Raw genomic sequence first — 12,980 nt, forward strand, 5'->3', positions numbered from 1 at the left:
GACTGGTTCCAATAGGAAAAGGAGTTCGTCAAGGCTGTATATTGTCACCCTGTTTATTTAACTTATATGCAGAGTACATCATGAGAAACACTGGGATGGAAGAAGCACAAGCTGGAATCAAGATTGCCGGGAGAAATATCAGTAATCTCAGATATGCAGATGACACCACCCTTATGGCAGAAAGTAAAGAGGAACTCAAAAGCCTCTTGATGAAAGTGAAAGTGGAGAGTAAAAAAGTTGGCTTAAAGCTCAATACTCAGAAAATGAAGATCATGGCATCCGGTCCCATCACTTCATGGGAAATAGATGGGGAAACAGTGGAAACAGTGTCAGACTTTATTTTTCGGGGCTCCAAAATCACTACAGATGGTGACTGCAGCCATGAAATTAAAAGACGCTTACTCCTTAGAAGGAAAGTTATGATCAACCTAGATAGCATATTCAAAAGCAGAGACATTACTTTGCCAACAAAGGTTCGTCTAGTCAAGGCTATGGTTTTTCCTGTGGTCATGTATGGATGTAAGAGTTGGACTGTGAAGAAGGCTGAGTGCTGAAGAATTGATGCTTTTGAACTGTGGTGTTGGAGAAGACTGTTGAGAGTCCCTTGGACTGCAAGGAGATCCAACCAGTCCATTCTGAAGGAGATCAGCCCTGGGATTTCTTTGGAAGGAATGATGCTAAAGCTGAAACTCCAGTACTTTGGCCACCTCATGCAAAGAGTTGACTCATTGGAAAAGACTCTGATGCTGGGAGGGATTGGGGGCAGGAGGAGAAGGGGACGACAGAGGATGAGATGGCTGGATGGCATCACTGACTCGATGGACGTGAGTCTGAGTGAACTCCAGGAGTTGGTGATGGACAGGGAGGCCTAGCGTGCTGCAATTCATGGGGTCGCAAAGAGTCGGACACGACTGAGCAACTGATCTGATCTGAAGGTATTTTCTTAAAAATCACCCAATGACAATATTAGAGATAACAAGCATATTAATATTTGTGTACACACGCAACAGCTTAATGTGGAGAATGACACATAAGTATAAATATTCTTGTTATTTCCAAAACTGTAATTGAATAACTTTAAAAAACCAATGGATCATGGGAGGGCTTGTCAAATACATCTCACTGGACCCGCCTCTAGAGATTCTCATCAGTGTGTCTGGGGTGGGGTCCAAGAACTGGCATTTCTAACAAGCTCCCAATAATGCTGATGTTACTGGTCTGGTTCATTTTGAGAGTAGCAACAGTCTGAAGGCAACCAGCTCAGATGGAGTTCAGAATCTTTCTGGGAGACAAGTTTTTCTAAAAGAGGAAGTTGATCAAATACCTAATGTACTCAAATATCTTGAAAGGAAATGGGGATAAATGGGAGAGAGTTTATTGTTAAATCAATGACTTGTACTTAGAATTTAAGGAAATGAAAAAATGGGTGATTATTAATTTCAAGGAAAACAAAATCTTGTGCAAGAAAGGAAATATTCATAATCACTGCAGATCCTTGGCTGACAGTGAATTATGTTTACAAAATTGCAGTAACGAAAACACCAAATGCTGATTTAACCAAACGTACCCCATAACCACACAGGAGGTGGTGATGGTGTGTGGGAAGGGTGTAAATATGAAGAGTGGGGAAAAAAGAGAGTTATTAGTAAATCACTCCCCACTTCCACAGTGGGACGTCAAGCAGCCACATCAGCAGGTTATTTAGATATGGGAAGTGAATGACCAAAACAGCCAGCTGAACAAGAGTCAAACAAGATGGCTTCAGAGAAGTGAGAAATGGTTGCCAAGGAACATTTTAAATTATGCACATGATTCACTAGTGGTAAAGAACCTGCCTGCCAATGCAGGAGACGTAAGAGAGGCAGGTTCAATCCCTGGGTTGGGAAGATCCCCTGGAGAAGGAAATGTCAATACACTCCAGTATTCTTGCCTGGGAAATCCTATGGACAGAGGACCCTGTTGCAAAGAGTTGTACACAATCAAAGTGACTTGGCATGCACACCTAAGGGTGGACACATTAGTCACTCCAATGTAAACAAAGTTTTAATGATGAAATAAATAAAACTAATAAAACAGAAACCACAAAGGGAAAGTGGTACAAGACAGAATTATAAGCTGGGTGACCTGGACCAGAGTGCCCAGGATCCCTGAGGGAGGAAGTGCCTGCTCCAGCCTGAGGGTTGTAACAGTTCCCTACATGATTTTCTCTCTGGGTTCTAAAGGATGCTTCCTTGGACTGCAAGGAGATCAAACCAGTCAATCCTAAAGGAAACCAACACTGAATATTCATTGGAAGGACTGGTGTGGAAGCTTAAGCTCTAACATTTTGGCCACCCGATGTGAAGAGTCGACTCACTGGAAAAGACCCTGATTCTGGGAAAGATGGAAGGCAAAAGGAGAAGAGGGCAACAGAGGATGAGATGGTTAGATAGCATCACCTACTCGAGGGACATGAATTTGAGTAAGCTCTGGGAGATAGTTAAAGACAGAGGGGCCTGGCATGCTGCAGTCCATGGGGTTGCGAAGAGTTGGACACGACTCATCAACTGAACAACAACGATCTAAAGAATGAGTGGGACAAGAGGCAGAGAACAGATGCGCAGAAGTGCAGAGGTTTCTGGGGATCAAGGGGATTCTGGATGGCTGGATGTACAGACACCTGCGTGCTATGTTGGATACCCTGAGGAAGGTCAGTGACCTTATGAACCATGCAAGGAAACTGGACATGATCTTGTGTAGGCAGCCAGGAGCCACTGGAGGTTTTTAACTGGGAGTCATATTGTTAGATGTGCATTTTAGAAATAGAGACTAGAGGTGGGAAACGGAGGACATTTAGAAAAGAATATTGCAAAGATCACATCCAAACCATCAGAAAATCTCATCAGTCCTACCCTTGACCATGAACCCCCTCCATGGCTACAGACCTGAACGGACTTACCACCACCCTCAACTAGACTAGTACAGCTGTGACTAACCAGCTGTACAAACCCAGACAGCTTGGTTAGTCTCTGTCAGCCTCAACTTAGTTGCAAAATGGGTGACTCTATGGTCTGAATGCTGTGTCCCTTACCTCTCTTGTCAATTAATATGTTGAAACCCTAACCCCCAAGGTGATGGTATTTGGAGGCGGGACCTTTGGGAGGACCTATTAGATCATAATGATGGTGCTCCCATGAACGGGATTAGTGCCCTGCTAAAAGAGGCCCCAGCCATTCCCCTGCCCCTTCTGCCATGAGAGGACTCAGGCAGAAATCAGTCGTCTACAACCAGGAAGAGGACCTTTGCCAGAATCCAACCATACTGGCACTTTGATCCTGGACCTCCAGCCTCCTGAACTCTGAGAAATGTTTGTGTTCATCAGTTACCAAGTTGATGGTATTTTTGCTATAGACACCCAAGCAGACTAAAACAGATACTAACACCTGCCTCAGCAGGTAGCGGATGATGAAAAATTCTGACTTAGGCATTCAGAAAGACTGCCGTTAAAGTCCAGCCCACTGTTCATTCTTCATGACCCTGGACAGAGAACAACTTGCAGAGCCTCAACGTCCATACCTGGTAAGTGAGGATGACAGCCTCCACTCAGGCTTGGAGTGAGGCTAGAGAAGGAAACAGCCACAAACCCTTGACAAGGGGCCTGGCACCCACGGAAGGCTCTGACATGTGACTTCTCTCTTCACACAAGAAGCCAATGTCTTTTAATTACCAGGAGGATTTGACAACCCAGACTTTCCTACAAGAGACTTGCATTATGTTAATTTTAACCTTTATCATCTCTTTGCAGCATGACACTCCTCTGAAGTCACCTGGCTTACATCTGCTGACTGCATACCCTGTTCACATGGGCCAGAAATGGGGGGACAAGACCACACTACCTTAGCTCAGATCCAACCAGACTTCATCCCTCAAGGAGGTCCGAGCCACAAGGACCTAAAACAGTGATCATTCCGCCACTGATGGAATGACTGCTGTATGCCAGATACCTCCACACAACATGTGATTCCATAATGACAACTGCCACACGAAACATCCATTAATCCCCTTCAGGCAGCCACCTGTGACCAATCCCATCCACCTCCAATACAGTAGCTTTGGGGTGAAACACACCTGTCATTTGGCAAGATATTTAATCTCTCTGTGCCTCAGTTTCCTCATCTGCAAAATGGGTACATTAATGGAACCAGCTCACAAAGCTGTTTTGGAAATTCAATGAGATGACAATTCAGGTACAGAGTGTGGCTCAGCACCCAGCATACAGCCAGCATTCAGTAAATGCTAGTGTTTCCATTTCCCCATTACAGAACTCATCTGGCTGTGTTACAATCAAACATTTACTAGTAATCTGTCCAACTCCATCTTGCTCCAGAGGCAGGAGCACACTGCTGTCCCCTGGCCGTGTCTAGCAGTAGAAGATGCTCAGCAAACTTTTGCTGTGTGGGATGATGAGTGCATGCTGATGTAGCAGAGCCGACTCCAGCGGGGCTAGCGGGGGAATCCACACAGCAAGGAAGGAGAATGGACAGGCGGTTGCAGAGACTAGGGCAGGTGAGGGAATTCCCTGCCCTCCAGCCCCCCACGGTGAGCCCAGCGCATCTGTCAAAATCCTTGATGCTGCAGAGGAGACCGCGGCCTGGAGACCTCATTGGCTAAGGTCACAGGCAGTTGTTGGATGGAGCGGACCCTTCCGGGGAATCGCAAGTTAAGCCCATCTGTCACTTGGCCGCCTCCCACTGCAGTTACTGTCTCCAGCCGCCTCCCAGAGCAGAAGGGGAACACCCGTCCCCAGGGCAGGACCCGTCGCGCGCGCGATGCCCGTGATCAGGCTCAAGTGGAAGCCTGGACCCCAGCGCCGAGGGGGGACCGCGCCCTTGCATCCCACACGCGGCCGCCCGCCCGGCAGACCCACCTGGTGCCGGAGACGCGGGCGCACGGAGCGGCAGCCGAGCCAGAGGCCGAGGCCGAGGCCGAGCGCGGTGCCCAGCAGCACGGCGGGGACTAGCAGAGCGGGCGCTGGCCGCACCGCGTCCCGGCCCAGCCGCAGCCGCGCTTCGCTCCCGCAGGTCGTCTCGCCGCGGGCCATCCGGGGGCACTCAGGCGGCCGGCCAGCCGCCTCCTGCCTCCCGCCGCGCGCTGCCCCGGCCCGCCGCCCGGCGCTCCATCCCTGGCGGGTCCCCGCTGCCGGACTCCAGATCCCGGCGGGGCCAGCGGGGCGGCGCGGTGCACTCCGTCGATTTCTCGGGCCTGTGTAGCCTCCTCCTCCTGCTTCTCTCTTGCTTTCCGGAGCTGCCTAGCCGGAGGGAGGAGCCTGGACCGTTTGCTCCAAACTTTGAGCCACCCCCGCCTCCGGCCCTGCCTTTTGCACTGAGCATGCCCGGCCAGAGGCGCGCTTCCCAGCGAGGAGAACCTTCTGGGAGGAGTCTTGTTTTGCAGAGGGCTCTGATTTCCAGCGGGGCCGGGGACCTCAGCCAGGTCTTCACGCGAGGAGGGTGTTGCTCGGTTCAGTTTATCGAGTGCTTAGAATTTGTTAAGCATTTAGCTTGATGATCCAAGTAACTTTCTTACCAGCCTTCTGAGATGGGCGTTACTATCCTCTTGGTGAAGATCAGGGTCTGCGGTGAGTGATTCATTGCTGGTCTGACTCAGCCGTGCCCCATGACCTCTAGCAGTTGGCCATCCTTGGGTCGCACAGTCCGGCCCTGCCTCTGAACTTGTTTGCCTGAAGCCTCCTGTTTTACTGCTAGTTTCTTTGGGGATGGTCAATGCTTTCCTCTAAGACAACCTATAGGGAGATGCTTACATCCAGCCCTGGCTAGCCACGGAGATGCCACGTGGTCACTCATTCACTCAGCCTACCCAGAGACCCTACTGTCTGAACCAGCACCAGGCCAGCCATCAACCAGACAAGGTCCAGCAGTGAGCATCTTGCAGGGAGATAGGCAGATGAGTTCAGCATCTGTTCTTTCTATAAGCAACATGTACTGATGCTAGCTCTCATTCTGGCTGCTGGGGTACACACACACACACACACACACACACACACACTTCTACCCTTTGGAGCTTAATTCCCTATGAGGGCCAGAGCAGAGGTAACATAGGGACCTGTTTCAACAGAGAGCGGTTTCATATCCTTTTAATTTGCAAGGATTGAATAGTCTTTTTACTTTGTTTCCTCACCTCCCTCAACATCCAGCTCAAGTTTCTGGGTTTTCCATCATTTCCTCTTCACTCCTTCCAAGCTGGCAAGATGGGAACTACTATGTAGATTTACTTTGTATAAATGAAGAAACTGACAGCTAGACTGGAGTCGTGGCTCGTTCGAGGTCTTGCAATAGGAAATGGGGCAGATAGAGTCACACCTGTGTCTGTCTGGCTTTAGGACTCAGACTCTCTGCCATGCGGTGCTTCTTAAATGTTTCCCCAGGAGCATCTCCAAGACTCTTGGGAACATGTCTGAGGGCAAAAACCAGACGTTCTTGCTTTACGCTGGCTATTTCTTTGGATACTCAGGCTTTTATTTTTAATTTTCACTGCTATGTTTAAAATAGATAGCCAACAAGGACCTACTGTATGACACATGGAACTCTGCTCATTGTCATGGGGTGGCCTGGATGGGAGGGGAGTTTGGGGGAGAACAGACAACTGTGTAAGTATGGCTGGGTCCCTTCACCGTTCACCTGAAACTGTTACATTGTTTGTTAATAGGCTGTACTGCAATACAAAATAAAAAGTTTAAAGTATGGTGTAATCAGGAAGGGCTAATTTTAAATCTACACTGGATCTGCTTCTGTGACTCTAGCCTTTTTTTTGTTATGATAAACATACATGATGGCCTGTTTCAGGGAGATAACCTGATCTGCCTATGTGTGAAGGAGGGCAAGGAAGTGAAACTAACACATCCTCCTGCCTAAGGCTTGCTATTCTAGGGGAATTTGCAAGGACTGAGTAGTCTTTTTACTTGTTTCCTCACCTCCCTCCCATCTCTGATCCATCAAAGAACCTGGCAACCAGGCCCTGACAAGATGGTTATTTTTAGGCACTAACCTGTCATCTTCTCCATCAGCTGGCTTTCCAAACTGTCGTCTTCCTTGCCTCAACACCTTGTGTCTCAGATCCATCGTCCCGTTGTGTGGCGAGCAGAGGGAGCTTGGACTTGGTAACTGTAGTGTTTGCATTTTACTTGAAGGTAGAAATCATCCTCTAAATTTCTAAAAGAATTAATGCTCCAGCATTCAGCCTTTTGCCTTGTCTCACTCCAGGCACATGCTGGGTACCACTGAGGGCAGTGAACCCCATGGGGAAAGCTTGGCTAATAAATTCTCAGGTTCCCAAACCCCACTGTCTTGTCCCTGTGAAGTCAGGAAAGGCCTATTGGAGGGGTAGGAGCAGGGGGCTACAAGCACCGGGCTTCCTGCCTGAGACTGAAGAGGCGTGAGCTGTCCCTGAGGGCCCAGGGGAATAAGAGCCCTACGCCCTGCCCCCATGGAGAGTTCTGGGAGATTCTTCAGCTGCTGACTCCTGGCTCCAGACACGAGCTCCCCTCTTGGTGTCCCCAGAGAGGTAGGTCCCCAGTGTCTGGCCTCTGCCTGCATGGCTTGGAGCAGGGCTTGGGTTCCCAGCCAGAGGTTGGACTGGGTCATGGCAGTGAAAGCACTGGATCCTGGCCACCTGACCCGTAGTCAGTGACAAGGGATCTGGCCCTCTGGCTTTGCAGAAAAGAATTTCCATAAAGACAGAGTAGTGACGCAAGTAAAGTATTTATAGGAGGAAAAGGAATACAGTACCTGCAGACTCTCAGATGGAGAGTCCCCGAGTTGCACCCACATGGCAGCTTCAGTCACCTATATGGGGGATTTCTTTGGGTTTTCCTCTGGCCAATCATTATGATTTGCCTGGTTCCCAAATTGGTATTTGGTGTATCTCAGGATCCTCCCGTGTGCGCGCAGGCATCTCTTAGCCAAGCTGGATTCTAATGAAAAGCCGTATAGGTAGAACATCCCTCCACAGCCTGACCAGGGGCTGTGGGAATGGGTCCTTGAGCTGGTCCAAGGGCTCATCCACAACGAGAGCTCAGGCAGTGGGAAAAGACTGGGTTGAACTGAACCTAAAAGGACGCGAAAACTGGCTTTGCTCTCTGGCCATGAGCTGCCAATTCCCCGCCCAGCCCCTCTCCTTGCAGTCCTGCACCACTTCGGTTCTCCTTCTCCAAAAGCTTCTCAGTTCGCTAATGGCGGGAGGGGGAGAGAGGAAAGGGGGCCTGCTGCGCCTGCGTAGACTCGGGAGTCCGTCCACTGTGTATCAGAGAAGGCTTGCTGGAGGAGACGGGCCTGAGCTGAAACTTAGAGAACGGAGCAGGCATTAACAGAGGAGCACTTGGAGGCTCTCAACTTTCTGGGAGCAGGAGTCACCCGATCTGATTTTGGTAGAGCCCCCGGGTGAAGCACGAGGAAACGCAAGTGTGGTCACTTCTCCCAGGCCTCGCCAGCTTGGCTCCCTCCTTCCTTCCCTCCCTCTCGAGTTTGGTCCAAGGCTTCCTGCTGGCCCGCTAAGGCCCAGATGCCAGTGTCTTGCTCCCAGAAAACTTTCCGCGGAGGTTCGCACTGAGCATGCTCGGCGGCGGCGGGGCAGGGCCTGGGGTCCGGAAGCTGCCCCAACTCCGCCTGCACCCGCCACTTGTGGGGTCGCGGGACCCAGGCGGGCGATGGATACCCCGAGGGGCCCGGGGCGCGCCACGTGGGTGCTGGCGGGGAGCCTGCTGGCCGCTGCACTGGCGCTGCCCGCGGAGTCCCGAAACCTCGGCCAGCTCCCCGCGGGGCAGGTTCCCCTCCAGCACCCCCTGGGCCCACAGCCTCTCCGGGACCCCCACACGGTTCCCGGGGCGGGGCTTGAGCGGACCGCCCAGGTAAGGAGGGCCCGCTCCCAGTCTCGGGTCGGACTCCGGAGATTTGGCTTCACCTACGCTCCTGGCGGGGAGGCCCCTTTGGGTTGGGGAAGTTACCCGAAAGGGAGGGCGGGATCTGAGTAAGATGCAACCCTGGTGGATCCCGCTTGTGGCCGGAAAACGCCCTGGAAAGGTGGGGAAAGAGGTGTGGTTTGTGGCTGAGAGCTTGGACCTTATAGGCGGCCCGGTCGATCCTCTTCGGCAACCTAAGAGCTCTGAGACCTAGGGCAGGTCGCTTCTGATCTGTACCTATTGCAGGGTCTACCCCAGCGGGTCGATGTGAGCGTAACTATTGCAGGGTCTACCCCAGAGGGTCGATGGGAGCGTTTAGATGAGTTCAGGAGTGCAGATAGAACGACTTTCGCAGGTGAGTGCTCCGCAAGAGTGCAGCAGTTGATAAAAGGCACAATGGCTGGAGTTTTCTGCGACCGCAAATGTAGCCTGCCCTTGCCCCTGTGTCCCTAGCTTGGGAGGGCGCGGAGCTCTGGCTCACATCCTAGATACGTCCTTCTCCTCCTCTCCCAAATCTGATCACCAGGCCCACTGCTTCTCCTCCCGATCATCTCAGATGTCTGCCCTTCTCCCATCCAGGCTGCCTCTATTAGGTTCAGTCCCCGCTCCCTCAGCCTCTGGCCTCTGATGACTGTTTCCTCTGGGTTACCCCCGCTCCCCTAATTTGTGCGTTCTACCATTCATGTCCCCCCGACCTCTAGATGACCTGTCTGTGGTATACATCTGATCACTTTTCTCCCGTGCTCACACCCGCTTTCACTCTGACCGCAGTTGCACTTCCAGGCTTCTGCTCCCAGGAATGCCTGTCCAGTGGTCTGGCCCATCGCTGCCTTGTGGCCCTCCCAGCCCTTCCTCAAGGCCTGGCTCCTCTTATTCTGTTGCATTTTCTAAGTATAGGCCCCAGGGTGCCTGCTATACTCACTGCAGATATTTAGGTCTTTTAAATGAGATTTCTTTCACTGTCTATGATTGGTTCTTAGGCTTTCACTAGAGAAGACAAAATAATAATACTGTGTCGATTTTCTGAGCTTTTAGAAAGCTCATGATGAACATTTTCACAGGGTCCTTTCGCTTGTTCCTGGCCGTTGAGATGGGAAGTATCTGGCCCATTTTGCCAAAAACTGAGACCCAGAGTGCCATGCCCCCAGGCCTGTCCTGTGCTCTCACATTCAGAGTCCACCCGCCTGTCCTCAACTGCTCTTTCCTTTGGAAAGTCAATGCCAGAACATTCATGTGGATATTTGTTGCCAGGCCATTCACAAGAGTGCTTTGAGAACCGGAGCGTAAATGCTCGTATTAACTTATTATTAATATCTATCCCTTTCTGCAAAGGGTGAGGTAATAGTTACAACCATTTCCCAGATGTTCTGAAACTGCTGTGTCCAGTACAGTAGCCCTGGCCACGTTGTGGCTGTTTGAATTTAAACATTGCAGGTGCTTGGTGGCCCCGTAGGTTAGTGGTTACCATATTGGACAGCCCAGACCATAGAACATTCCCACCATCCCAGAAAGCTCTATTGGAAGTGTGCTGGAAGGAGAGAGACAGTGAAGACTTGAGTGGGCAAGAGTCTTCTGAGTGTTTATGGACGGCCCTTTAGGCTTCAGACCTAGGCATCAAGACCTGGGTGCTTGAGATATGAGAGAACAAGACAGTCTCTGCCCTTTAGAATCCAGGAGAAGGGCGCCAAGTGGTGTTAATCTATGGTGCAGGAGTCGGCAGTTCAGGCTGTAGAGAAGTGCAGTGGGCAGAGTGGACTGGAAGGGGTGGCTTTGAGCGCTGTTTGGACAGGGTGGTCAGAGAAGGTGCTTTGGGGCGGTGACAGTTAAGCAGAGCCCTGGATGGAATGAGGGAGGGACATGGGTGCTTCTGGAGAAAAACTTCCCAAAGGAGATTGTAGTGAGGACAAAGGCCAGAGGCAGGATGTGCTTGGTGTGGTCCAGGACCGCAAGGAGGCTGGTGTGATTAGAGCAGGGATGGGGGGAGGAAGGAGGAGTGGGTGGAGGTGGGTCCAGAGGATGGGGAGGGGCCACATCAGGAAAGGCCCTGTGGACCGTGGTTAAGACTCCGACTGTTATTTTGTTGGAAGCCGTGGGTGGGTTTTGAGCAGAAAAGTGACCTGCTTTGATTTGTCTTTTTAAAGCATCTCCGTGGCAGCTATGAGAATAGAGGATAGAGGGTAGCGGTGAAAGTAACAACCAAGAACAGAGGCAGGCAGGAGACCAGGCAAATGATGGAGATGAAATGGACCAGTGAGGTTAGTGGACGGCTGCTGAGAAGTTGCTGGATTGGGGATATATATTTGAAAGTAGAGCCAGCGGAGTTTGCTGTGACTGGATGCAGATTGAGAGAGACGAAGGAAGGAGTCGAGAATGAAAACAAGGACTTGGGCCTGAACACATAGAAGACTAGGGATACCGTCAGCTCATATGCAGAAGCCTCAGAAGGCCATGAGGAATTCTGATTTGGTCTTATTGAGTTTGACCCCCCACCCCTGCCCCCTGCCACGAGGCATCCAGGTAGAGATGTATAGCAGAGTGGTGATGGACGAGTCCTGATCTGGGTGAGAAATCTGAGCTGGAGATCTTTACCAGGGAGTGGTCAGTGCACACAGGCCTTTAACCCCGGTGTACCCAGGACCTGGCTGAGTTTTCCTTGTGGGTAAGTATAATTTGGGAAGAGTGAGGCCTTAGGGCAGAGGCCTGGAGCAATACCAAGGCCAGACCAGAAAGAAGAAAGGATTCAGCAAAGGACATCAGAAAGTGTGGCTGATTTTATAGGAAGGAAACCAAGGCTGTGACCCACAGGTCAAGGAAGGAAGGCATTTTGGGAAGAGCGGACTCCCCAGTGATGTTCATATCCCGATCCGTGGAGCCTGTGAGTATGTTCCATCCCTTGGCAAAGGGAGATTGACATTGCAGATGAAATTCACGTCGCTATTCAGCTGACCTTGGATCATCCCGGTGGACCAGTGTAATCCTAAGGGTCTTTCAAAATGGAAGAGGGAGGCAGGAGAGAGTCCGAAGGAGATGTAACCTTGGAAGAAGGTCAGAGGGATGTCCCATGAGGCCTCAACCTGCTGCTGCTGGCTTTGAAGATGCCCCGTGAGGCCTGTCAACCTGCTGCTGCTGGCTTTGAAGATGCAGGAAGGGGCTATTAAGTGAGGAGGGTGGGCTGCTTCTAGAGGCTGAAAGAGGCTCCCCCACAGCCTCCAGATAAGAATGCAGCCCTGCAGACACCTTGATTTTAGTCCAGTGAGACCCATGTGAGACTCCTGACCTCCAGAACCATGTGATAATAAGCATATATTTGTTTTGAGTCACTCTGTTCGTAGTGACTTGTTACAGCAGCCATAAGATGCCAATGCACTCACATGCCAAATACTGCTGGTGAGTTGTGTGCGATGGGGATGGAGAACTGGCTGTGAAATGAGACCGTCGAGGTCATGATGACCTTGTCAGGTGACCTGTGTCATCTTGGAGAGGGGCTTCACACAGGGAAGGGAAGGCTGGACATTGAAGTGAGGTATCGACTGGTGGTTGGCATGGTCTCTGTGGGACCAGGCTGCTCACGGTGGCCAAGGAGCCCCCAGAGGAACCCCTGGGCTAGTGACACCCAGGAACTGATGAGACCTTAAGGGAGCCTCAGCTAAGAGGGCCTTTCTGAGTTGTTTGCTCCCTGGGCACTTGGTATCCTGCTCCTCTCCCTGGAGTGGAAGTGTCTGTTGGAACAGGGCCTTTGTCCTTCCATCAAGTCAGGGACCTGCCACAGAGCTTGCTGTGCGGCGAATGCTGGGGAAAGAATAGGTGGAGAATTCCAGGGGCAGGGATGGTACAGGCAGACGTGTGTGGGAGTTGGTGCCCTGTGGCACCACTGTCCACCCCAGAGACCTCACAAATTAATTCTTTTATTTTTTTAGTTAGCAGATTTTAGTATTTAGAACAGTTTTAGATTCTAGAAAAATCATACACATGGTGCAGAAAATTCATATATATTCCCCTCAACGCACAGCTTCCCCTACTCTTGACATCT

At 51.0% G+C, this 12,980-nt stretch overlaps 2 protein-coding genes across 14 annotated transcripts in view; one reads left to right on the forward strand and one right to left on the reverse strand.

Annotated features, from left to right (window-relative positions):
* EVC (EvC ciliary complex subunit 1) overlaps positions 1-8,174 on the reverse strand; it is a 108,199-nt gene extending 100,025 nt beyond the window's left edge. For 5 of the 7 annotated variants that reach the window (XM_027545011.1, XM_027545010.1, XM_027545008.1 and 2 more), the window contains exon 1: positions 4,907-5,296. In XM_027545011.1, coding sequence (XP_027400812.1) covers positions 4,907-5,080 — 174 coding nt within the window. In that variant the 5' untranslated portion in view covers positions 5,081-5,296. Of the gene's footprint in view, positions 1-4,906; positions 5,300-7,781 lie in introns of those variants that run through there. The other 2 variants (XM_027545012.1, XM_027545009.1) reach the window with 2 other exon arrangements.
* EVC2 (EvC ciliary complex subunit 2) overlaps positions 5,476-12,980 on the forward strand; it is a 165,787-nt gene continuing 158,282 nt past the window's right edge. For 4 of the 7 annotated variants that reach the window (XM_027544998.1, XM_027544999.1, XM_027545004.1 and 1 more), the window contains exon 1: positions 8,609-8,899. In XM_027544998.1, the coding sequence (XP_027400799.1) occupies positions 8,699-8,899 (201 nt within the window). In that variant the 5' untranslated portion in view covers positions 8,609-8,698. Of the gene's footprint in view, positions 5,615-8,608; positions 8,900-8,929; positions 9,306-12,980 lie in introns of those variants that run through there. The other 3 variants (XM_027545002.1, XM_027545001.1, XM_027545000.1) reach the window with 2 other exon arrangements.

This window comes from Bos indicus x Bos taurus, chromosome 6, assembly GCF_003369695.1.
Source record: "Bos indicus x Bos taurus breed Angus x Brahman F1 hybrid chromosome 6, Bos_hybrid_MaternalHap_v2.0, whole genome shotgun sequence".
NCBI classification, from domain to species: domain Eukaryota; kingdom Metazoa; phylum Chordata; class Mammalia; order Artiodactyla; family Bovidae; genus Bos; species Bos indicus x Bos taurus.